The sequence below is a fragment of the Dendrobium catenatum genome, unplaced genomic scaffold (assembly GCF_001605985.2).
Source record: "Dendrobium catenatum unplaced genomic scaffold, ASM160598v2 fragScaff_scaffold_621, whole genome shotgun sequence".
Taxonomy (NCBI): domain Eukaryota; kingdom Viridiplantae; phylum Streptophyta; class Magnoliopsida; order Asparagales; family Orchidaceae; genus Dendrobium; species Dendrobium catenatum.
Window position 1 is genome coordinate 23,310,976 of NW_021319083.1, and position 26,052 is coordinate 23,337,027.

At 38.8% G+C, this 26,052-nt stretch overlaps 1 protein-coding gene across 1 annotated transcript in view; it reads right to left on the reverse strand.

The window, feature by feature from the left end:
• LOC110112357 (probable glutamate carboxypeptidase LAMP1) overlaps nucleotides 1-26,052 on the reverse strand; it is a 39,470-nt gene that overhangs the window by 7,830 nt on the left and 5,588 nt on the right. Inside the window, exon 3 of the mRNA XM_020844552.2 lies at nucleotides 25,195-25,276. Within this exon, the coding sequence (XP_020700211.1) occupies nucleotides 25,195-25,276 (82 nt within the window). The remainder of the gene's footprint in view (nucleotides 1-25,194; nucleotides 25,277-26,052) is intronic.

Genomic DNA, 26,052 nt, shown 5'->3' on the forward strand with positions numbered 1-26,052 from the left:
CTCACAAATAGTTTCATACCAGAGGAAGACGATATTACAGTTTCATTGATACGATGAATCGGAGAAGGAGCTTTTCCCGAACAAGGATTAAATTCATCAGCTGGATTAAGGAGATTCCACGGTTAAGTAAATATAAAAGGTTATTAAAGGAAAGCAAAACGTGCTATAGTTAACTACCCCTCTCAGCTCCCGATAATGAGAGAGAACTTTCGATTAAGGCTAGTCGTCAATCAGATTAGTAGAGAAACATGTTATTTGGCCTATAGTAGCAGCATTGGTTAGTATTAGGAAATTTGATATTTAAAATTTAAAATTTCACCATCTTGCACTTAAAGCAGATGGTGGGGGAATGGATGGACCCAATCAAGATCTCATGGTTCCGTCGTCCCTAGCCATCATGGTCCCTGGTCTACTTAGTCAGAGGAGGTAGTCGACCGAACCTGATAGGAAGATCCTTGTCGGCAGCCATAGGTTCCATTGTTCAAGGGTACCTTGTCGGCAGCCATAGGTTGCATTGTTCAAGGGTACCTTGTAGACATGGGGTGAATATGATAGGAAATACTTGAGTTCACAAGTAATCCTATCGTATCTACTTGAGTTCGCAAGCAAACCTAACCAAAATTTGGTAGAACAGCGAGAAAAACGTAGCAAACGTCGTGGAAGAACAATCACATGTTAGCAATATCTTATAGAAAGCAAAAGGAAACAAACATAAAGCAAGATATAAGAGATCCTCAATTTGAGAGGAGGATCGTCTCTCCCAAATATCTAGACAAGAGATGTCTAGAGCCCAACACGAAGAACCCTAATTTCCAATCAATAAAAACCAATCTCTTCCTAATCCTCTCATGCACTTTGATACAAAAGGTTTCCTAATCAATTTTCCCTCCCAAAGCCTTAGCCGCCCAAACCTTTTCCACTTTGAAATTGCTTGGCTGGGTGGGACCCACCCAAGGGGCGAAAAAACAAAGGGGGAGGCGGACTACTTCCGCCTCTTGTATACGTGCTAAACCGGCCCATTGGTCGGCTTGGCCGGTTCAGTCTGAACCGGCATAACAATACCGTCCTCCTAAAGAACCACCTTGTCCTCAAGGTGAAAATCCGGAAACTGCTATTTCGTCCTCTTGTATGGCTCTCAGGTGGCCTCGTAGTCAGGTTGGTCCTTCCACTGGATCAACACTTCCTTAATTCCATCTTCTTTCTAGCAAACCCCCATCAGCTCTAAGGGTTCCATAACCATTTCTAAATCATCTGTAAGTGTCCCCGGTAACTCAGGGTTGGTTGCTTAGTCACAAAAGACCTTTCTCAACTGCGAGACATGAAAAACCGGATGTATGGTCGCCGATTGTGGTAATTTCAGTCGGTATGCTACTGCCCTAATCTTCTCTAGCACTTCATAAGGCTCAAAGTACCTTAGAGCCATCTTTTCATTCCACCTGTTGGCGACTATCTTCTATCTATACAGTCGGAGCTTCAAGAACACCCTCTCCCCCACTTCGAACTAGATGTCATTCATCTGCCCATCCGCTTGTTTCTTCATAAATTACTGAGCTCTCAGTAGATGCCTCTTCAACTCCTCCAGCACTCGGTCCCTCTCCTCCAAGTACTCCTCTACTGAAGAAACCAGAGTACTGCTACTCCCAAAGTGCACCAAGTGTGGGGGATCCCGTCCGTACAACACCTTGAATAGGGTCATCTGTGAAGCTGAATGAAAATATGTGTTGTACCAGTACTCAGCCCATGATAGTCATTTATCCCATAGCTTGGGTGTCTCTGACACAAAGTATCTCAAGTACGTCTCCAAGCTCCTATTGACTACTTCCGTCTGGCCATCAATCTGTGGGTCGTAAGCTGTGCTCCTCTTGAGGATTGTCCCAAGTAATCTGAACAACTCCCTCCAAAAATGGCTGAGGAACACCTTATCCCTATCTGATACGATCGCCTCTAGTACTCCGTGCAATCTGACCACCTCCCTGATGAAAGCTGATGCTATTGTCACTACAGTGTAGGGGTATCGGAGGGAATAAAATGTGCATACTTTCTAAGCCTGTCCACCACCACTAAGATCATTGTGAACTCCTCTGAGCGTGGCAACCCATATATGAAATCCATAGATATCTCCTCCCACACTCTTCCAGGTAGAGCTAACGACTGTAGTAATCCTCCTGGTGACATGGCCAGGTACTTATTCCTTTGGCAGATCTCACATCTGGCTACTATCTCCTCTACATATTTATGCATCCCCTTCCAGTACTGCTCCGCTGCTAGCCTCCCGTATGTCTTCTGTACGCCTAAATGATCCCCCACAGCACTTTCATGAAACTCCTAGAGTAAGTTGGAGATGTGGATCGAGGTCTGGGGCATCATAAATCTCGCCTGATATAGCAATTTGTCTTCCTCCAATGAGTACCCTGGATGGATACCCTCTTCATTCAGTAAATCTAACCTGATCTTCCCCAAACCTTCATCTCTAGCACTTTCCTCTATGATGGCCTCCCAATCCAGCATCAAAGGAACATATAGTGTCACCGTCTGCAGCTCCCCCATACATCTAGATAAGACATCTGCCGCCTTGTTCTCCACCCCTGGCCTGTACGGAATCTCAAAATTATACCCAAGCAACTTAGACAGCCACCATTGATGCTCCTCTATCACCATCCACTGTTCCAAAAGTTATTTCAAGCTCCGCTGATCTGTCCTGACAATGAAATGTCTCCCAAGTAGGTAGAGTCGCCACTTTTGGATGGCCTAAATGATGGCTATCAATTTCCTCTCATAAACTAACTTCAGTCTGGCTCTAGCAATCAATACTTGGTTGAAATAGGCAATGGGCTACGAATCTGCATAAGAACTGCACCCAGCTCATACCCAGACGCATCTGTCTCCACAATGAAAGTCTGAGTGAAATCTGGCAAAGCTAGGACCGGCACCGTAGTCTTCACCTTCTTTAGGCTCTCAAATGCTAACGTGGCCGCCTCCCCCAATAAGAACCCGTCCTTCTTCAACTACTTAGTGAGTGGCCATCTAATGGCATTGTACCCATTTACAAACCTTTTGTAGTATCCTATCAGCCTTCGAAATTCCCTCAGCTCCTTCAGATTCTTCGGCACTGGCCACTTTAGCATTACCTCAATTTTGGACTAATTTGCTGCCACCCCTTCTTTTGATACAACATGGCCCAAATACTCGACACTGACTTGTGCGAAGCAGCATTTCTTCAAGTTGGCCCTCAGCTTGTGTTTATGCAGTACCTCTAACATGCTTTTCAAATGCTCCCAGTGCTCCTCCTCTGTCCTGCTGTAGACTAGGATGTTGTCAAAGAATACCAATATAAACCGTCTGAGATAAGATTTGAAAACCTTATTCATAAGGGCCTGGAAAGTAGCGGGAGCATTAGTGAGGGCAAAAGGCATCACCAAGAACTCATAATGTCTCTCATGAGTTCTAAAGGCCGTCATAGGTACATCCTCCTTCATCCGGATGGGATGGTTACCTAATTTCAAGTTTATCTTGTTGAAGATCGCTTTTCCACTCAATTCATCTAGCAACTCATCAATGATAAGTAAGGAAACTTTTCAGGTACAGTCTAATTGTTAAGTGCTCTGTAGTCCACACAAAAACGTCAGCTGTTATCCTTCTTTTACACTAATAGAATTGAACTAGAGAAGGGACTGATGATTTCTTCCTCTAGCATTTCTCTAATCAACTTTTCAATTTCATCCTTCTGGAACTGAGGGTAGCGATAAGGTCATACACTGATGTGTGACACTCCCTCCCTCAATACGATGGCATGCTCCTGCTCCCTCTGCAGCGGCAATCCTTGATGTGGCTGAAACACCTCTTGGAACTACTGAATCAAAGGCTGAATGGAGAGGGGTATGTCCCCTCCCTCCTCCTATCTCGCTCCATCCAAACTGTGCAACTCCACCAAATACCCTCTGCCATCCAATTGAATATCCATCACCATCGTTTTAAGGGAAATCAGGGATTTGGAAAGCTCCGCATCTCACTTAATCACCACCTTCCTTCATTCTATCATCAACTCCAACGTGATTGCTCTTATTTTACTTTGGTGTCTCCCAAAGTTTGCAGTCATTTCATCCCTAGGATGACATCTATACTCCCAAGCTCTAGTAGAAGAAAATCCTCCTTCACCTGAATTCCCTAGATCGTTAGTCGCAATCCTCTGCATCCCTTGTCCTTTCTCCATCTTCCAAGTACCCATCATCACCCCGTAACAGTCGGTATCCACCAATCTCACTCACAATTGGTCGACGACCTGTGTGGAAATCAAAATTGTGAGTAGCCTCACTATCTGTCAACACCACCACCTCCCGGACCACTTTCTACCCTTTCGCCTTCATGGTATCATTCGTAGTGAAACCTACCACTGAGTTCAAGGAAACCTCAGCCAGATCCAAATGTAGCTTCTCCTCCATCTCCTCCTCACCTTCCTCAGTTTCCTCATCACCACAGATGGTGAGAACCTGAAGAGTTCGGTCCTTACACTGATGCCCTGGCGTATACTTTTCATCGCACCTGAAGCACAATCCCTTAGCCCTCTTCTCCTCCATCTTTTTTCTCCATCAGCCATTGTCTTCTCCTTGGTGGCCTCTCGACACTCCTATTGTAGGACCTTTAGGTGTTAGATGGGTGGTCGTCATCCTGTAAGTCCCCCATGTGTTGTTACTCCTGGCTCCTCTCTCCAGATTCCTCTGATTTTCCACCAGTTAGGCCAACTTCATGGCCTCCCCCAAGTCACGGGGCATCAGAACCTTCACTACTGCTCGGATCTCCGCCTTCAACCCCTTCATAAAATTTTTAATACTGTATCTGAGAGTCACTCCACCCTGCTAGCAAGGTGCTCAAATCGCTCTCGATAGTCTGCTACTAATCCCTCCTACGTCAGAGCAAAGAACTGCTCATAGAAATCTCCTCTCCGGTCAGTTTTGAAACGTTATATTAAGTAGTCCTTGAATTCCGTCTAGTTCCTAATAGGCCTCCTCTGGTCTCTTCACTGATACCACGACAGGGCTTTTCCTTACAAGCACACTTCCGTTGTTGTCAGCTTCTCCTCCGTCATCCCATTGACGGCGAAGTATCGCTGCACTTTGTAAATCCACCCATACGCATCTTCTTTTTCGAATATGGGCATTTTCAACTTTCTCATCTTCTGGTCGCCACCATTCCCCATGATGTTTCCATAGTTTCCCCTCTCCAAAGTGCTAGGTCCACCCCATGTTTCCTGGTCTTCCCTTGCTCTGCCATATAGCCCAAACCCCCTTCGAAATCCCCCCTTTTGTCTTCAAAATCAGCACCTCATCGACCATAGTATCCCTCCTGGCGTTCCCCATATCCACCCCCTCTTTCTTCCCTCTGGACAGGCTCCATATGGGGTCTTCTTCTTTCTCCTTCCATGATTTCCACCTCATTTTCCTCCCTACGAATTTCAGAATTCGTACTTGTTTCCTTCCCCTCCTTTGCCACGGAAGTCGCCATTTGGTTTTGAATTTCTAGCATCTTCTTCATCATGTCCTGGAGATCGGCGACTTGTCCTTCCATGGAGGAAATCATTTCCTCCACCGTCGTTTTGATTTGATTCATCTCTCCTTCAAGCATTTCCTCCAGAGATCCACTTTTTTGGCCGCCGCCACAATCCGGAGTTTGTAAAATCACAAAAAATGGAATTGGAGCTCCAAAAACAGCAATCTTCCTTCCTTCCAGGCAAAGAATCACCGCTGAAATTTACCGAAATCAGCCCTCCAGCGGTCGCACGACTTGCTATGATACCAATTTGATAGGAAATACTTGAGCTTGCAAGTAATCCTATCAGATCTACTTGAGTTTGCAAGCAAACCTAACCAAAATTCGGTAAAACAGCGAAAAAAACGTAGAAAACGTCGTGAAAGAACAATCACACGGTAGGTCTTATAGAAAGCAAACGAAAACAAACATAAAGCAAGATAGAAAAGATCCTCAATTCGAGAGGAGAATCGTCTCTCCCAAATCTCTAGACAAGAGATGTCTAAAGCCCAACACCAAGAATCCTAATTTCCAATCAATCAAAACCAATCTCTCCTTAATCCTCTCATGCACTTTAATACAAAAGGTTTCCTAATCAATTTTCTCTCCCAAAGCCTTAGCCGCCCAACCCTTTTCCACTTTGAAATTCCTTGGCTGGGTGGGATCCACCCAAGGTGCAGAAAAACAAAGGGGGAGGCGGACTACTTCCGCCTCTTGTACACGTGCTGAGCCGGCCCATTGGCCGGCTGGGCCGATTCAGCCTGAACCGGCGTAACATAATATTTGTCTAAGGGGACAATGCTGAATCAACCTTAGCTGACAAATGATTTTGTGCTCTATCGATTATATCATATTGATTCATATCACAAAAATTTAATATTAGTGGAGAGTTTATGGGCTCTGGCTATGACCATAATTTAGTGGTGTCACTTGACGGTAAACCAACAGGTTCAAAGGGCCCCAGTCATAACTGTTTACCTACAGTGCCAGTTGGCCGCAAAGTTGCCGGGTAAAGGACACATGTCACGTTCTTACTAGCAAGAAATTGTTTGAGAATGAATCATAGTTATATTCTCGACTAGATAATAGTTCTTTGTAAGCTGAAGTGATATTTGAATTTGTCCATCCAGCAAACTATTGTAGATGATGGATGTGTTTTTTAAAGCATTTTGATGGTTTATTTCAATTTTAAATTCTCTGGATTTTGATTTTTTTTTTTTTTAATTTTTTATTTTCATAGGCCATTGGGTGGTATTTTGAAAATTTGAAATTAATCGCTCTAGTTGAGATATTCTTTAAATACGGTCATCATCAGGGTTTTAAATAATTCGTATATTTGTCATTTTAGCGATGAAAACTTTTTTCGCCCGCAAACAAAAGATTGGGTTTAATGTAGGTTTTATTTCTTTAGAAGTGACCATTTGTTTGATAGATGTTGAAGGCCTAATATGAACCAACTAGTACCAAGACATACCGCGCTATATATACTATGTGTATAACCTAGTAATATATATAAATATATATATATATATATATATATATATATATATTATATATATATATATATTATACCGGTTTATATCACAACTGTATATTTTTTACGGTTCGAGCCGTGAATACTACTATCCATTCACATACAAAGATCGGACTCATATGTAAGTTCATTTCTACACCCACGAAGTATCCTCAGACCTATGATGCACCGACACGGACACGTCGACACGGCACAGACACGGGACAGATATTTTTTTAAAATATAGGACACGGGTGCGGCGTGGACACGACATAATAAATTTTAAATATATATATATAGAAATTATAAGTGATATTATATGAAAAAAATGACAAGCAATAATAAATCAATTTCATGATAACTTGTTTAGCTTATAACATAAAGATGTTTAGTACAAAATGTTTAGTACAACTATAAAAATATAAGCAAAAAATCATTTAGTACAACATGAAGGTCCAACTACTCAATAGAGGGAATGATAGAATTAGATTCAGAGGTTGATCTTTGGCCTTCAATATCATCATAATTGAATATCATTGTTTCCACCTCTGGTTCATCTAGAGAAAGATTTGCAACCTCCAATAATCTCATATCATCAGGGCAGTCAAACCCATCTCCACCAACATCCCACATCTTGTTATCACATGTCATATAAAGTGGGGTTTTCTTTGATAGAAGACGAAGATTTGTATGCACATAAACTAAATCTTCAGCTCGTTGTGAAGTTATTGTATTCCTCTTCATTGATTGAATAAATGAGTATGCGCTCCAATTTCTCTCACAATATGAAGAGGATGATACTTGAAGTTCTGCTTATTTTTAAGGTTCATAAGTTATTTATATGGAAAGATACCGAGCGGTACCGAGCATGTACCTAGCGGTACTGAGCATGTACCTAGAGGTATCGATGTACCTAGCAGTACCGAGCTTGTATTGAGCGGCATGGCTTAAAATTGCGCAATATGAGGCTCGCCTTAAGGCCCATCTTTGTGCAATTCCAGTAAAAAAATGCCTCAATGCTTACGCCTTGAGTATTTTTTATGAGGCTTGCGCCTCAACTTGGTTGAGACCTGCCTCGCCTCACTGGCATAAGGCTTACGCCTCACGCTATATATATTAAAACTTACATAAATCTTGAAGTAAATACTCGACATTGGATTTTATAGGAGAGGAGGAAGGGAAGAGAGTAGTTCATCATAATGATGATTCAAATGAAGAACCCCTTAGTGATGACAGTGTTGATGACTTATGAGTTCTTATGTGATATGTCATTGCTATTTATTTTTGAAAATTGGAATTATATGTTAATGAAAAGAATATTGGGATTTAGGAAAGATAGAATTTTGAGTTGAACTATATTTCATGTTGTCTTATTATTGAGATATTTTGATTTCACTTCATATCTTATGCTTTTTTATATTTTATATTATTCACTTATTAGTTTATAAAAAATTTATCATTTTATGTTTACGCAATCTTTTGATTTTGAGGCTTACGCCTCGCCTAACAAATGATAAACGCCTCAATATCTGAATACGCAATTTTAAACAATGTTGAGCGGTACCTAGCAGTACCAAGCATGTACCTAGCGATACCGAGCGGTACCGAGCATGTATATTAGCTTTTTTTGGTAAGTTTCAAAAAACAACAATTAATTTTTCAAACGTCGAGAGTCAGGCGTCGATGTCATTTATCAGTCACCGAGATAGGAGATGAAAATATCTTCAATGCCAAAAAAAAATGAAAATGAGAATATTCGATGATTGGGAATTAAGTGCGGACGTTGATTTGGTGTTGTTGATAGGAAATAAGAAATTTAGTTTAAATCCCACAAAATACAAGAAATTATGTTTAAAAGAATTCATAAAATATTGAAGATACGCGTATCCAATTTGCATTTAATATTTTTTAATCGGACACGTTTTCAGAGTGTCCGACACGTGTCGGAGGAGTGTCGGACACGGTGTCGGACACTGCACGCCTCTTTGAGGAGAAGTGTCGGCGCATTATAGCCTCAGACATTACGTGTGTTCCCATAACACGCTCATCAAGCCCATACGGGTGTATACTATTGTATGTGTACAACTTATGTGCTTGCATGTGCACTTCTGTATTTGTGTTATATACATATTGTGGCGTATGTGCAAAGGCATTTTTGAAATATTTTATATTGACCAGTTGTGCGGGCAGCTGATGATCAAATGTACGCGGCGCTCTGTTTGAGAGCTTGTACACACTTTCTATTTGCTTGTGTGAGTGTTGCGGATCCGGTGATCTGGCATTGTTTAGCAATATGCTAGGTCGCCTTCTATCTATATTGATTGCAGGGTTTAACAGGCATGTTCATATATTGATATTGAATGCAAGTTGAATTACATTTATCGTCAATTTCTCCATGTATTGTTGACTGACAAGCTATTGTATTTGCTTGTATAGTGCTTTTTAGGATTCATTGAGAGCTATTAGATTTGTTTTGATCTGCGCCACTTGTAGGGACGTTACTGTATTTACTGCACAATACCCATACCTCATTCATGAACAGGATTATGCTTATTGCAACTATCATGCCTTTCCTTCAAGTACAGACATAATGAATTAAGTAACATCATTTGTAGGTGATATGTGATACTTATTGAGGATCCAACTATTGCTCGTAGGTAGATTACTATGTGAATAAGAAGTTTCCTACAGTAACTCGTAGGAACTCGTATGTATTGCAAATATGTTATTATTGCTTGTAGAAGATGTGTTGTGCATATTATGGGCCTTTTGCTATCATATACAGGCAAGTCACAGAGGATGTAGACCTTCTAATGTTGTTTGCAAGAAATAGTATTTGTTGTAACTCTTCCACATCTGCTCGTAGGCAAGTTACTATATGTCCATTTGCAAGTTGACTGATATTGGTAGATAGGAGATTATATCCTTTATAGCCATCTTGCTTTTCTTTTATGGACATGCTATATTTATTTTACACTTCTGGATATGACATATTCATTGTGAATGTTATAGACCTTCTGCGATAGTTCGTAAGTGACTGCAGCATATTCTCTGTCATCATTTGCATTTAGATCGATGCATTCCTTTGCATGTTGTTATTGATTGTTGATTAAGCTATATTCCTCATCATCCATCTCTTCATACGTGTTGATTGTCGTCATTTACGGGGGTTTAGTGTATTTGTTTACACTTAAGTTATATCCGTTGTGTATGATCTTCGGTGTTCTTATTCAAGAACATACTATAAGATTTATTGCAATAATTTTGTCTCCCTTCATTGTCTACAAAAGGTGTTATGTCCTCACAAGTCTTCCTGCTTGTGCAAATGAACTGTTGTACTTATGCAAGCGTCATGTTCGTGTTATGATAGTGTGCAGGCGATTGCATTTCCATGTATGCATATTGTTCTTCGTATGCCACGAGTTCCCTATTTGTTGGTTGACGCTTATTTGAATATTTTAAATTCTTGTTTAGCATTTGGTGTTCACATTTCTATTATGCATTTATCAAATTGGAGTCCAATGCTCTGTTATTTGAATAAAATTTGGTTCCTTGCACTTTAATTTAGATCTAGTTTCATGTTGTTCAATAAAGTTCAAGTCCCATGTGGTCCGGTTTAGATATTCAGTTCCATGTGGTCCAAATCAAATTCAATGTTCAGTTCATCCTTCAATTAAGTCCCATGTTCGATTCAAATTTCGGTAGCCTTCTGACATCTCCCCCGTTTAGGAGAAATTCGAGAGTCGGGCCTTCTCCATGTATTGTTGACTGGCAAGCTGTCGTATGTCTTAAATCTCCGTCACACTACGATAACACTTAAGGGTCTTCGGGGTACGGGGTACCTGTTTGAAAGTGAGCAATTTTCTTTCTCTCGCCACGCTACGAGAAAGCTTAAGGGTACTTAATTTCGTCCTCGTCACGTTACGTGAATGCTTCGATGCTTATTCGCCTCATCACAAGCGTCACACCGGGTTCCCTCCCATCGTGCTACAAGAACACGTAGGGTGGTCCGCCGGCTCGCCACAAACGTTGAGAGCTTGATTTTTGGGTTTTAGGGAAGTTATACCTATACCTGCGCATGGACCAGTGATGCCGGAGGCGAGGCGACGACAATGATGTGCAAATATCTCTCCTTTCTTTTCTCTCTTTTTTTTTTATTTTCTCTTTTATGAATTCTCTTTTCTTTTTTATTTAACAATAATAATAATGACATCAATTGCATTAAAAGACAACAATAACCAATATTAATGATCAAAACTCACCCTTCGGATTTTTGGGTTGAGGCCTATTGGAGTGTTGGGCTATTTGGGTTGTAAGGCTTGTTTTAAGGTGTGTTGGCTTTAGTAAAGTGGGCTTTGGGTTGTGAGTGTAGATATGGGCCAATAGATTGGAGCTTTAAGAGGAAGGTTGTTGGGAATCTGATAGAGAGGGCAGCTGTAGAGATCAGACGAATGTAGACGGTCGTGTGGGGAATCACGCGAGAAGAAAGGGGAGTAAGATCGGATCGGTCAGCTATGGAAGATGACGGGATCGAGATAGGGGAGTTGAGGCTAGGTTGGCCTGGTGTCGGAGGTCTTTAGTTGGAGAGTGGATTGGAAGTTGTAGACGGGCTGGAGGATTTGCGGACGGGTTTGGGAAGGCTAAGGGGCGATTTGGATTGGCTTGCAGCTGTATAGGGTATTCGATGCTCTGTAGTGAGAGGAGGGCTAGACGTCGGCTGGAGAGAGGAGTTTGTGGACAGAGGAAAGAGGGTTTTTGCGGCAGCTTTTGTGTAGCAGATTTGGACGTCGAGTATGGTTCCAATCAAATGAGGTTAGGGCTAGAGCAGGTCGGAGGTCGTGAGGTTGCGTGAATGGGAGACGGAATAGAAGAGCATCGCTCTCTTCGTGTTTTAATGGGAAGGAGCATGAGAAGAGAGCCGCGATGACAATCGAGACCTGGCACGGGATTTACATCGAGGTTTCAAGGACTTGATCGAAGCAATCGCAGAACGTTCAACCAGATATCTGGGATCTCAACAGATACAAGGTATGCAACAATTTTTTTTCATTTTTTTTTTAATTTGTGCTGGGATTTTTGGCATACGTGGAGAAGTCAACTAAACAAAATAGTGATATATAATGCATATTAAAAAACTAATGTAGAGTTTAGCTTTGAAGAAGATGCATAAAATAAAACTTTTTGTCAAAATAATATATGTATTGAGATTTGGAAGGTTATAACGAATACAATAGTGGTTTGGTTAACATATTTTTATAATATAATTGAGGGCTAGGATGGTCCTTTTTATCACATCTATTGAAAAGGATTATATACATCACTACAGACATCTGTTGAAAATGATTATATTCGTCACTACGGTTGGTGATAAAGATGTTAAGCCAGCAAGTCTGCTAGATACATACACTTCAGCCAAATCAAGTTGCACAAGTGGTTTTCTCCCATATAAGAATAGGCACCAAGCCAACAAGTCCATAAATCATGATTCAATTAAACCCACAAGTCCATAAATCATGATACAATTATCTTTCCCCATAGGTAAAGACTGCACAACTATATTATGATTATACATGTAATCACATGTTGTGCCTCTGTAGATCCCATTTACCGGTCCTTACAAATGATAGATATTTGCATCAGCCACCGCCACTTAGATATCGGGTCTATATTATCTCAATGAAAAAAAAAATTAATAAATGGCTAAAGTTAATATGAAGAGAAAACCCCCCCTATTAATGCAAGACCAACTCCCCCTGAGTCGCACAACCTTTGGATCCTTTAAACGGTTACTGGAATTACTTTTAAATTCAACTAACACCCAACAAATGCTTGTATAGATTTGTTCACCGAAGTAGCATATATAAACCTAGGTAACATAAACACTATCTTAAACCTAGGTAAAATAAACACTATCTTGGCTTAATTTGGCCACGTACCAAATACACTTACTTTGGCAAAATACACTCAAGGCTCAACTAACTCATGTACTTGGTTAATCTCAATGCGCCAAGAGCCCTCAAAGGACTGACAGAAGAAAAAAAGCCCTGACCATGATTAGCTGACACTAAAAGTATCAATGAAGACCTACCTTATCAAACAAAGTTTAAATTTAGGCCCAACCTAACCTAGTTCAACCAAAAACCTATAGTTAGCTATTTCATAATCCAATATTTAGACAATCATATAATGAATTTGGCATTAATAGGATAGTCTAGAGAATACTTAAATAGGCATGACCTTGTCCGGTGTTTAGCCTTATAGGTCAAGATGGTTAAATAAAAATCATAATTGACCTAGTGGCACACATCTTTTCATTGTTTTGATAACATTGGGTTTAGATTGACTTGACCAAAACATTTTAAGGTTATTGTAGAATTTTTATTCATCACCCTAAATCCAATTAAATTTACTTAGAAACCATCTAGTTAAACTTGGGTATAAGAGGGTCAAAGCAGCTCAACCTAACTTATTAATGAATTTTAAGCTAGACCATAAGGCTATAAGTGAACCATACAACAACAACAACAAAATCAAGCCTTTATCCACTACGTGGGATCGGCTACATGAATCCTTTTTCTCAATTGTGCCAAGTTAAGAGTCAAATTCTCATTTAAATCTAATGAAGAAAGGTCATTTCTAATAATTTCTAGTAAGGTCTTTTTAAGTCTACCTTAGCCTTTCTAAACATAGACCATATCTAATACATCTACTCTCCTAACAAGGTCATCGGAAGGCACCATTTTATATGACCAAACCATCTAAGGTGACTCTCTCTAATCTTATCTTTCACTAGAGCTACTCCAACCATTTCACGAATATGTTTGTTTCGTATCATGTCTCTAAGAGTAAATCCACTCGTCCACCTGAGCATCCTCATCTCAGGAACACTTAATTTAATATTATGCTTCTCTTTAGATCTTGCTAAATCTTCCTATTTCTTTAAATCTTAATGGACTCTCTCGATCAATTTAGGTTAGTTCAATTGGCTGATGCTAAGCCCAAACTTTAGTTAATTGGCCCTGGTCAAACTTAGACCAATTGGCTAAAGTCTCAAACCTAGAACAAGCAAGTTCAATCTAAACATTGACCCTACACCCCATTGGATCCCATCACACTCCTCCCTCACGCCCAACTTCACCTTCTCCTTCCTCTCAAACCCTAGATTTCTCAAAAGCTTCTATCTCGGAGTCCCTTCAGCAGTCACACAATCCTCTCACCATTACAAAGAGAATCTTTAAGCTTTCTTTAAGTATTAGGCTTCAAAAAACCCTAAAAATTCAAGTTAGTCATCACTGTTCTTACAGCACAATTTTAGTTCGTATAGTACGATTAATTCAAAACTAGGCCCGTCCAGTACAATATAAACAGTTGTTCAGACGAACTATTCCACTTTTCGAACACATTGTACAATATGATCCAAAGATCGTCCAGTACGATATGTAAGTTTTTCTCTCTTATTCGTACAAAACGATTAGAAATCATCTCTATAAGTCGTCCCGTATTGTAATCATCGTATAGTACGGTTAGTTGATTTCAAGTAGGTCATCTAGACCGATATAAATATTGTACAGTACGATACGAATATCGTACAGTATGATTAGTTCAAAAATCGTTGTTTTGTTTGATATGATCTTTTGGATGATCAAATTTTGTCTCTGGATATCGTACAGTACGATATGCTATCATTAATTAAACCATGATTTGATTGACTAATTACGGGGGTTAATTTAAGTAAGATTTTAAATATTCTTACAGTACGATAAGTTCAAAAATCAAAATGTGATATCTTAATTCATCAGGCGGCTAGGGTTTTCAATTGTAACGAATCGTATAGTACGATTCAGATCATACAGTACGATTAGTTCACATAAACTAATTGTTCAAGTAGTCGTTAAGCCCATTCTTTCTATACTAATCATATAGTACGATTGCAACTCGCACAGTATGATTAGTACAAAAATTTTAACTTTTAAAATTTATCTCTTCCCCTGTATGTGTATAATCACTCAATTGTATACACTCTTATGCGGCCAGACTCAAGAAATAGAAAATAAAGAAAAATAAAATTACAGATTTTATTTACTTGACATTCCTATTACACCAATTCGTGAGCTTTTAGTAGCCTTGAGCAGTGTATGTCTTACCTGCAATCTTAGTACTCACAGACAGAAGAAATATCTAAAATATTCAATGAGAAAAATAACAGTTCAATCAATAATGTTCGTCATCATCAAAATAACAGACTAGGAATCCTAGATTGCAATATATATATATATATATATATATGTATTATATTTAATAAATAGAGATAAATTAATTTGATTCAATATTAAAAGGGTTTTAAGCCTAATTTTTAATACTAATCCTAATGTCTTAATAATTCAATTTTAATTATAAATAGTCTCTAGCTTGCATTGCATACATTTTAGCATATATTATTTAGATAAATTTTAAAATATCATTTAAAAAATAATATCTAAGAAACTATGATACATTTTCTCATATGATAAATATGATATTTCATAGACTACCATGCATTTCATTATATTATATTCAATATAAAAAAATAATATTTATTTTTAAAATGTATAAACTATAGCATATGATTGATTATTCAAGGTTTGGATATTTAATTTAAATTTCTAAATTTTGTTGTCCTTAGCTTTTCTTTGGTCGCTTCGAAATTAAATATAACTTAATTATATGATCTATTAGCTAATTTAATTAGGATTAAACATAAAATCATTAAGCCTTGACACCTACCTATTACAAGTCTATTAAATCTATCACAATGACTTAGTTAGAATGTCAAATCTAAAAATTTGGCACCCCAACCTCCCAGCATGATTTGAGAAAAGCTTTACAAAATTCAGTTTCAAGATAAATTTTTAGAAGGAAGATTAGTTTAAAGAAAACTACTTAGAGATTTCAGCTTTATAATAGGAGAACTTAAAGATCTAAGTTATAGTTTCTCATATGCGCAAACCCTTATAATTAATTACCCCTCTGTTGACATAATTTTTGTGTCTACTCAACTCAGATCGAGTCAAATTGGACCCGATTGGGTTTGATTAAAGTAGATCAATTCAACTAAGCCTCGTCGAACCTAAATCGACTCAAATCGGATCTAAATTGAGTCCAATTAAACCCAAGTTAAATCAAATTGACCCAGATCTACTCAAATTGATCCAAATCGAACTCAAATTCAGCTCAATCTCTCAATTTATCAATTTGACTTTTCAAAATAAGCTATTGAATTAAACAGCTAAGATTGCCTTAAAATTCAAAATATGCGTCATTGGCCTTCTTTTCCAATTGCACAGCCTCCTCGATTTGAAGTGGATATGAGTGGCTACAGTAGGGATCAAGCGGCAGAGCCTTGGTTTAATTTTTCTTCTTCCTTGCGTGCAGGACAAAGGCAAAGAGTGACAGGGATTCTTCATCTAAGGGTTTTTTGTTTGTCCGGAAGAGCCGAGTGCGAGAGAGAGTTCCAACCTCTTCATGCGTGCCGACCAATGAACTGAATAAAGTTTAGGAGAGTTTGTTGGGAGCCTCTGGTTCCCACGTTTAGGGAGATTGATAGAGCGAAAGAGAGAATTGGGCGAGGGAGGCATGCGATTAGGGTTTTCTGTGCTTGCAACCGAAACTAACCAGACATTTGAGTATAGAAGGTATCTCACACGTGCATCTAGTCTAGATGGAAGCGAGCAGCTGGAGCTTTCCGCTTGCATGATATGGGTCGAGTCTTGGGTTTTTGCATGTGATAGGATAAGAGGAAGCTACAGTAGACTCCATTTCTTGGAGTTGAAGACATTTATTAGCCCGATCCTTCTCAATATAGGGTTGTTTTCTTTCCTGTCGTGGTTCAAAAACAAAGCAAAGAAGTTTTAAGTACAATGAAGTTCCTCATCCTTCCTTCTACATCAATTTCAACAAGCTCGTGACAGCGTAGGCAACATCTGAGACGATTTGGATAGCAAGATCGCTCCTCATCCTTCAGTTATCTCGTCTTTTCAAGGCGAGGGAACGTCTACTAGCATCGAACACTTGCTTCGACGAGGTAATACCCCTAAACTTAGAAAATCCTTAGGTCTTCAAGCCTTATGAATGTTGTTTCACTCTTGAGCCATTAGGTCCTTAGAAAACCTCCACTTTTCATTTTTCTAAGGCCAAAATAATTCTATACCAGTTATCCTATATGCAAAAAAGTAGAAATCCAATGATTTCCACTTGTTTTCTCTCATGTGAGGGTCTGATGAGCATACGGTTGTTAGACTTGTGTTCAACAACCACCAAATGTATGTATTGGCACTCATTTTGCTTCCCTACCTATCAACTACAACAAAACCTACACTTTATAGTCATTGCATTTAATTTGGTGGCTACATAATTGACTAAACAAAATTGCATGATGGTTAGGGTTTAGATTATGTCAAAATTAATCTAAAAAAATATGTTGTAGTCCAATTTCTTTAGGATTCTCACATTTCAAAAATTCTTGAAAGATTATAAATTATGCTCATTTAATTTGTGAAGCAAATTTGGCAAAGATGTAGGTCTTTAAGGACCCACAAATCAACATTACATGTTTTCAAATTATTTAACTATGCTTTGTATCTATAAATTTAAATGATTAAGGATGATAATGAGTTAGGGGTGTCAATTTTTGACACGACCAGAAACACGACCCGAACCCGACACGGAAAATTCCGGGTTTGGGTCAACCCGAACCCAAAACGGGTCGGGTTCAGGTTCAACAAATCAACCTGTTTTAAAATTGGGTCAGGTTCGGGTTGATCCATCAACCCGAAATTGACCCGAAAGTGACACGAAAACTTATATTTTACCCGAAAACCCGAGATTGACTCATTTTTTACACGTTTTTGACCCGAAAATCGAAAATTGATTTGATTTTGACCCGAAAACTAGCAATTTTGGGTCAACACCGGGTCATTCATGTCGGGTCAGGTTGACCCGAACCCGAATCGGGTCGGGTTCAGGTCTAGAAACCTGACCCGTTTTTAATAGAGGGTCGGGTTCGGGTTGACCCAAATAGTGTCGGGTCAGTTCAAGGTTCAACCCGAACCCGACCCGTTGACCCGAATTGACACCCCTATAATGAGTGATCCTCTAAAATGCAAATCACCTACATGCACTTCTAAGATTATTTGATCACATCAAATTGAATTTAAAATCTCTTAGACGTTATAGGAATGAATCTCTCCAATTCAACATAGTTTAAAACACTTAAAATAAAATTAGGAGCTCCTTTTCAAGTATCGTAAACCCTCAAGCATGATGTTTTAAAGCTTTTGAAGACTTCAAAAATATCATTGCATGAATCTTAGGATCAAATCTTGAGTAATCCATTTGTTGAAACCAAAATCAACAAATGACTCCTTTGACCTAGGACTCAAATACTAGTTCTTTCATTCTCCCGACACAAATTAGGTGAACAAGCATCTTTCTTTGACTGTCAAAAGTTCAAAGAAACTTTCATTGATTTGCAACCCCTAATTTGAATTTTTCCTCCTACTTTTTACGAACCTAAAAATTGTAAAAATACCCACATCTACTTAACCCATGTTAATTAAACTAAATCCATATCCTTGAAGGCAAAATTCAATGATCCATTCTTGATTTATAACCCCTAAGTTGCATATTGCCTCTCTTTTCTATGATCTAAAAGTAATAGAAAAATCTCAACTTTCCTTACCCTAAAAGTCATAGGAAGTTTTCTAATCCCTTGTGTAGTGCTTTCCTAAACTCACATAGAGGTTATCACATGATTTTTAAAGAGTTTAGCTAACCTTAGGGATCCAAACTACATCCAACTAATTTACTTGTTGAGTCAAAATCAACAAATAATCTCACCTCATAGAAATCAAAATCCGAGCTCCTTTCATTCTCCTAACCGAAGTTGGGTGAATGAAAACCTCCCTTCAGACACTCAAAAATCTAAATAGCTTCTTATGATTTGTAGTCCAAAACTATACATCATCCTCGTTTTTGCCAAATGTGTTTGTTTTATTCACATTAAGTAAACCAAACACCCCTCATTGAACACAAAATTTCAACGACTCCTTTATGATTTGTAGTCCCAAATATCATAAATCATCCAATCTATATGCATCTAAAAGTTAGAGAGATTTCTCATTCCTCCTTTAGCTCACAAACTATAGGAATCCTCCAATTCATTATACTAGAAGCTATGAGTTTTATTTGTTCTTCCTTAGCTCTAAAGCTAAAGGGAACTTTCCAACCTTTATTACAAAAGCTATAGGTTGAATATCTTCCTTTCCTTCCTTAACTTCAAAAGTTATAGAAACTCCTAAGCTTAGTCCAATGAATAAGTATTAGCTCATTTCTCATTTGACCACCCAAAAGTTGAAGAGAACCCTCCAATCCTTAGCCTAAATACTATAGGTTTTATCATATCCTCCCTCAACCACAAAGTTGTAGGGATTCTCATTCAACCCTTAGCCTAAAAGTTATAGGATCCCTTCTAGCTTTATCTCGAAAGCTCAAGTATTTCATCATCTTCATCTATTTGATCCCTAATCAAGTTGATGATGACTCTACTTAGACCTAAACATTGAGTTTCAAATTATCATCTTTTCATGATTATTGAAATGCAAGCTTCTAGATTTCTCTTTAGGAGCCTCTTTCTATTGAAATTCATTTTACCTAATTCGGTGAATTTCAGTCTTAAGCCAAATCCATAGGTATATTTACCTTAGTCTTTTAGATAAATATTTTTCTCTTATCCAAATACAAAGAGAACTCAAAAAAATACTTAAACAAAATACTTAGGTTTCTTTTGATGCAGTGGTAAATCATTCTGCCCCAAAAGATGAAACGTCTATATCATTGGATCTTAAGATTCTATGAGTAACAAGTTTGGCTCAAAGCAAGTAATGGTTGCTCTATAGGTTCTTCATAACTCTCCTAAATATGAAACCTTAAAAATAAAATAAAAATTTTAAGTCAGAAACAACTTGAAGTGGAACCACCCTGGGATTAAAATTAAACATCTTAATTCCACAATAAAATAAAACATCACTTGCAGTGTGACATACCACGCAACCATCATACACTTAGGTGCACAGCCCCTATGCATGCTAGGATTTAGATTTTTCTTTTCTGAGCATGTGATATTTAGGTATATACTATGAAAATTTTCAGGTTCTTAATGAACCATGTCTTCGTGATATTTAGGTACACACCCTGAAAATTTTCAGCTTCTTAATGCTAGGGGCAGGCTTATATCTATATCTCTTAGGTATATTACACTACTCATACAAACTATGAAGAAAAATACTAAAAAAAGAGTATGATTCTTTGATTATTGCTCATGAATATGATAATTAAGTGAATCAGAGCTCCAAGAGATTTGCAGCTCTTTATTAACCCACTAGAGGGCACTTAAGTAGTCCTCAAGTCAGACATTCTCTCCTACGATCCTACCATCAACAAAATTATGAATTTGCTTCAGTGCATTTGAAACGTTATTATCATCAGAATAACTTACTATGGAAATAACAAAGCAGATGCATTATCAAAATTTGCAAAAGCGTTAACAAATCTCAAAAAGCTCGTGATAGTTATAATTCAAAATTGAAAGATCTTTCACTATTACATCTCAATCATTCTCATAAATGAATTTCCAGGGTCAAAAATGCATTATCAACAAAGATGGCTAATAAAGAGGTTGATTGGAGACAACTCTTATATATTACATATATATGGAAAACCCCTAGATAACTATTCATTTACCTCCCAAATTAGAAGGAAAACTCTCACATTTATATATGTGAATTATACTTTGAATTGACACTCGTTCAATCAAATATAGTTACACTATGTTGAAAAGGAGGAAGCCCACAAGGTTATAGGTGAACTACACAAAGAAGGATGTGGAGCTTACTATTCTAGGCTTAAAATGAAAATAAATAAATCAGGCAATAGCACAAACTTTTAAAAGCACAAAAAAAAAGAAGATTTATCCAATTCCATCATATTGATTGACACAACTCTACCAGCTATTATCCCAAGGAAAATGAGCTTGTGGTAAGCATATTTCCTAATAGGTGGAAGAATATCCCTACATAAACCACGTAAAGTCTAAGATTCATTATGAGTTCAAGGCTCATAAACTTTCCCAAGTACCATGAGTCAAATTTAGCTAGCTCGCTCTAGTAGTAATGGAGTATATGTTCCTCTAAGGTGTTTGTTATATGTTAAGGCAAATACCCTTTAAGTATCTGTTAGACTGGTCCAGTGGACCGGTCCAGCCGGTCCGCACGGGACCGGCCGAGTCGCAAAACAGGCGACTGGTTTCGCCTGGGCGGAAGTGCCGCACGCACGCATGATCCACGGGAGCTTTTTAGGAAGCTTTTTTGAGGGTTTTAAGAGGGAAATTTGAATGTAGGGACTGTTTAGGGATTTCCTTTTGATTTGTATGCATTAAATAGTTTGTTTTTCTAGGGTTTGGGCATCTTGAATTTGGCTGAAAAAATTTGAGATCTCTTAGATTTAGGCTTCTTTGGGCTCTAGCGGCGTCTAGAGATTTGGGAGAGATCAATCCTCCTCTCGAATTGAGGATCAATTGTATCTTGCTATTTTATTCATCGACTAGTGGAATACAAGCTTTTCTTTGAGTTTTCTCTCAGATTTCCTTGTCATTTTGCTGTTTTTCTGCTGTAAACAGCAGATTTCTGCTGTATTTCTGCTCTGGACAGCAGTTTTCATCGGATCAACATCAGTTTTGGTGAGAAACACTTGGGAACTCAAGTGTTTCCTATCAAATTGGTATCAGAGCATCGTTTTTGGGACCTTAGGCGGCTGAAATCCTGATTTTTCAGCGAGCTTTTGGCTTCCGGAAGTGATATTTTTTAGATCCATTGGGAAGAAAGATGGCCGGAAAGAAGGTTGACATCTTGGAAGGCGAAGTCGGCCAATTGAAAGCCGATTTGGAGGAAAGATTCTTCAACCTTCAAAATCAAATCACCTCCAACAATGAAAGGTTGGAGGGGAAGTTCACCGCAATGGAGGAAATGTTGAAGAAACTACTTGAGATGAAAACCAATCCGGCGACATCGGAAGTAAGAGAGACCGCCGACGGTCATGGCATGGGAGGAAATCCGAACCCCTCGCAGGGGGGAGAAATTTGGAGGTGGAGATCCTAAAGGAAGAGAACGACAGGCCTCCTCTAGAGCCTCTTTCGAGGGAAGAGATGAGTATGGGATATGACAGAAGGGAGGGTGATTTTGGTGGGAGGAGAGAGGGATCTCATCGCCAAGGTGCTGAATTCGAAAGAATTCAGCGTCGAGGGGGGATTTTGAAGGAAGAAGGGAGGAACGTCATCGTCGAGGTGCTGAATTTGAAGGTATTCAGCGTCGAGGTGATGAGGTTGAAGGGAGGAGAGGTGAGTATGAAGAGGGGTTAGAGTATATTCGTCGGAGGGACGATCGGGACAATTGGGGAACGCCTCCTCTGAGGGGAATGGGAGGCTATGGAGGATACCGGGGAGATCCCAAGGTGAGGAAATTGAAGATGCCCGTTTTCGAGGGGGAAGACGGCCATGGCTGGATCTACAAGGTGGAGCGTTACTTTGCGGTCAATGGGTTGACAGAGGATGAGAAGCTGACGGCGGCAGGATTGTGTCTGGAAGGAAAGGCTCTGGCATGGTATCAGTGGCGTGACAGGAGGGAGCCTATCAGGAACTGGAGGGAATTCAAAAACTGCATAATAGAACGTTTCCAAACCAACCGGGGAGGAGATTTCTATGAGCAGTTCTTTGCTCTGGTGCAGGAGGGATCAGTAGAAGACTACCGTGATCGGTTCGAGCACCTGGCTAGTAGGGTGGAGCGATTATCAGATAGCGTATTGGAGGGGAACTTCATGAAGGGGTTGAAGGCAGAGATCCGAGTGGCAGTTAAAGTTCTGATGCCTAGTGACTTGGAGGAGGCAATGAAGTTGGCACAGCTGGTAGAAAATCAGAATAATCTGGAGAAGGGAGCTAGGAGCAGCAGCTCAGGAGGCTCTTACAAGACTACGACCACTCTTTTAGCACAAAAGGGGCCTGCATCAGTCAACAATAATGAGATCACCAGGGAGAAGCCAATAGGAGGGGGGAGTGGGGATAACCTCAAGAATCTCACTGAGACAGAATTACAGGAGAAGAGGGCAAAAGGGCTTTGTTTCAGATGTGACGAGAGGTATACGCCGGGGCACAGGTGTAAGGACCGAACTCTTCAAGTTCTTACTGTTTGTGATGAAGAATGAATGGAGGGTGTCGTCTTTCCACCTTGCGGACAAGGTGGATCTTTGGGAGGGGAGTATTGTTAGACCGGTCCAGTGGACCGGTCCAGCCGGTCCGCACGGGACCGGCCGAGTCGCAAAACAGGCGACTGGTTTCGCCTGGGCGGAAGCGCCGCACGCACGCATGATCCACGGGAGCTTTTTAGGAAGCTTTTTTGAGGGTTTTAAGAGGGAAATTTGAATGTAGGGACTGTTTAGGGATTTCCTTTTGATTTGTATGCATTAAATAGTTAGTTTTCCTAGGGTTTGGGCATCTTGAATTTGGCTGAAATTTGAGATCTCTTAGATTTAGGCTTCTTTGAGCTCTAGCGGCGTCTAGAGATTTGGGAGAGATCGATCCTCCTCTCGAATTAAGGATCAATTGTATCTTGCTATTTTATTCATCGACTAGTGGAATACAAGCTTTTCTTTGAGTTTTCTATCAGATTTCCTTGTCGTTTTGTTGTTTTTCTGCTGTAAACAGCAGATTTCTGCGGTATTTCTGCTGTGGACAGCAGTTTCCATCGGATCAACTTCAATTTTGGTAAGAAACACTTGGGAACTCAAGTGTTTCCTATCAGTATCATGCGTTTAGTATGGGCATATTTCTGATCAGAGGTTGTGGAGTTTAAGACCCAAATAACTTAGCTCGTGTGTCCCCAATATCTAAGGGAAGCTATTCTTAATGGTAGTATGATTCCTATCTCAGCTTCTTTATTCCCATTATCTCAAGGAAGGTATCCTTAATAGTTCTATGATTCCAATGTAAATATCGCAAGAGGCTGTGGAGTACAAGTTTCCCTAAGGTGTTTATGGCAAGACCATTATGGTCTTGAGTTTGGTCTGAGCATGGCATCTCTCTCTAGAGGTTTTACCAAATAACTTAACTCTGGATCTATAATTTTATTGTAGCATCATAAATGGGATTCAATTAATTAATCATAAGCGCCTTCCCCTATAAAAACTCGACCCCATGATTAAAGTAAATCATGTTTGAATCCACATTTTACTTGGGAGAAATTTCTTAGATGCAATTTAATGTTCCTTCCAAAGGTTCTCAATTGGTGACGAAGCGTGATGGTTTAATCATTTTCGTTAGTCTATTTTCCTTTTAACCCCACCTAGCCCTCATATCTCACATAATTCTTTATTTCCTTGCCAATGATAATTCTTTATTTCCGACACATTGAAGATGGTTGAGTAGCTGAGAAGAGCTACCATGATTTACCCTTGATTGAAGAAATGTTTTGGCTTAACTCTTGCTCCAACAATGTTAGCACCTACAATACTATCTCATTGAGAGCACCACATTGAGCAACTCTCAATTTTCTTTCACCAAACAATGCAACCATAATAATCTCCTTATGGACATCACTTTACATAGCTCAACTCTTATATTGTTGGGTCAAGGTCTCATTGTGCCTTAGTTCAAGGCTCAAAACACAACCTAGATGCTACCCTGAATATCAGTCAACGAAAAGCTTCTTTATTTGTATTTAGTTTGGCAGCATATAGGTCATGTTAAGTTCATGGTCTATGATGATGTTCAACATGCACCAAGCTCTTACACTCAAATGCTTTAAGGACGGTGACATTTGCCACACAAAGCAATAAAGCACAGTGATGAAGAAGAAGAAAAAGAAGAGTGCTTTTGATAATTTTTATTCGAAGGAAAAACGATAATAATGAATTCATCTGATATATTATAAATAATTTTGTAAACCTAATAGACCTACATATAATTTTCTTTAAAAAAAGTAATTCAAAGCTATATACTATAGCACTTGATAATATTATTTAATCAGGTCAATGAGTTAATCATAAATGAAGTATCCTACATGAGGATGTCATATTACCTCCAGCAAAGCACTTGTTCCACTATTTGGGTCGACTGCCCCAAATGTCCATGCATCTCGATGATTTCCAAGAACTACATACCTATAATAAAAATATAAGCATTCCACTATATAATTATTATTGTAAAAAGAATTTTTGTGCAATTTCAAAAAACAAGTGATAAAAAATATATCATTAATATAAAATGAATTAATTCTTAATCATTATGCATAACCATCTATATCTAATGACTAAGAATTTATTACGTAAATGGATGGAAAGTCTTCCTAGGGTAATTTATGTTAATAAGGTGCTTGAAAATTCCATAAAAATGACAATGCTTAGGTGGTGAGTTCCTCATGCAAAAACTTTCTAATTCAAATCAGTTAATTAAAATCATTTAGTTATTTCTTTCTTTCTACCTTTCTTCTTGTTTCTTTCTTTTCTTGATTGATACATGATATCCAATTAAGCTTAACTTAAGTACTAAGCTATATGTTATTACTTTTTTTACCGAGATCTTATTTTTATCTTGGTTTTCTCTCTTAAGTTTTAGGAGTTTTTTTTTTTTCATCCATAATCAATAAAGGTGTGTTATAGTTTTCCACTGCTTACTTGACCTTAGAGAGCATGCTGGAAGTAAGACAACCTTTGGAGGCTATGTTCACATCTATACAGTGGTTGAGTTTTGCTTAGGCGAAGAAGACTGAGGGAAAAGAGATTAGAAAGATTGTTTTGAATGATAGATTTTGGCAAAGTATCTTATATACCATTACAACTACTAGACATTTGGTTCAAGTTTTAAAGATGGTGGATGGTGAGAAGAAGCCTGCAATGGGTTTCATCTACAATGTCATAGATGAAGTCAAAAAAATGAT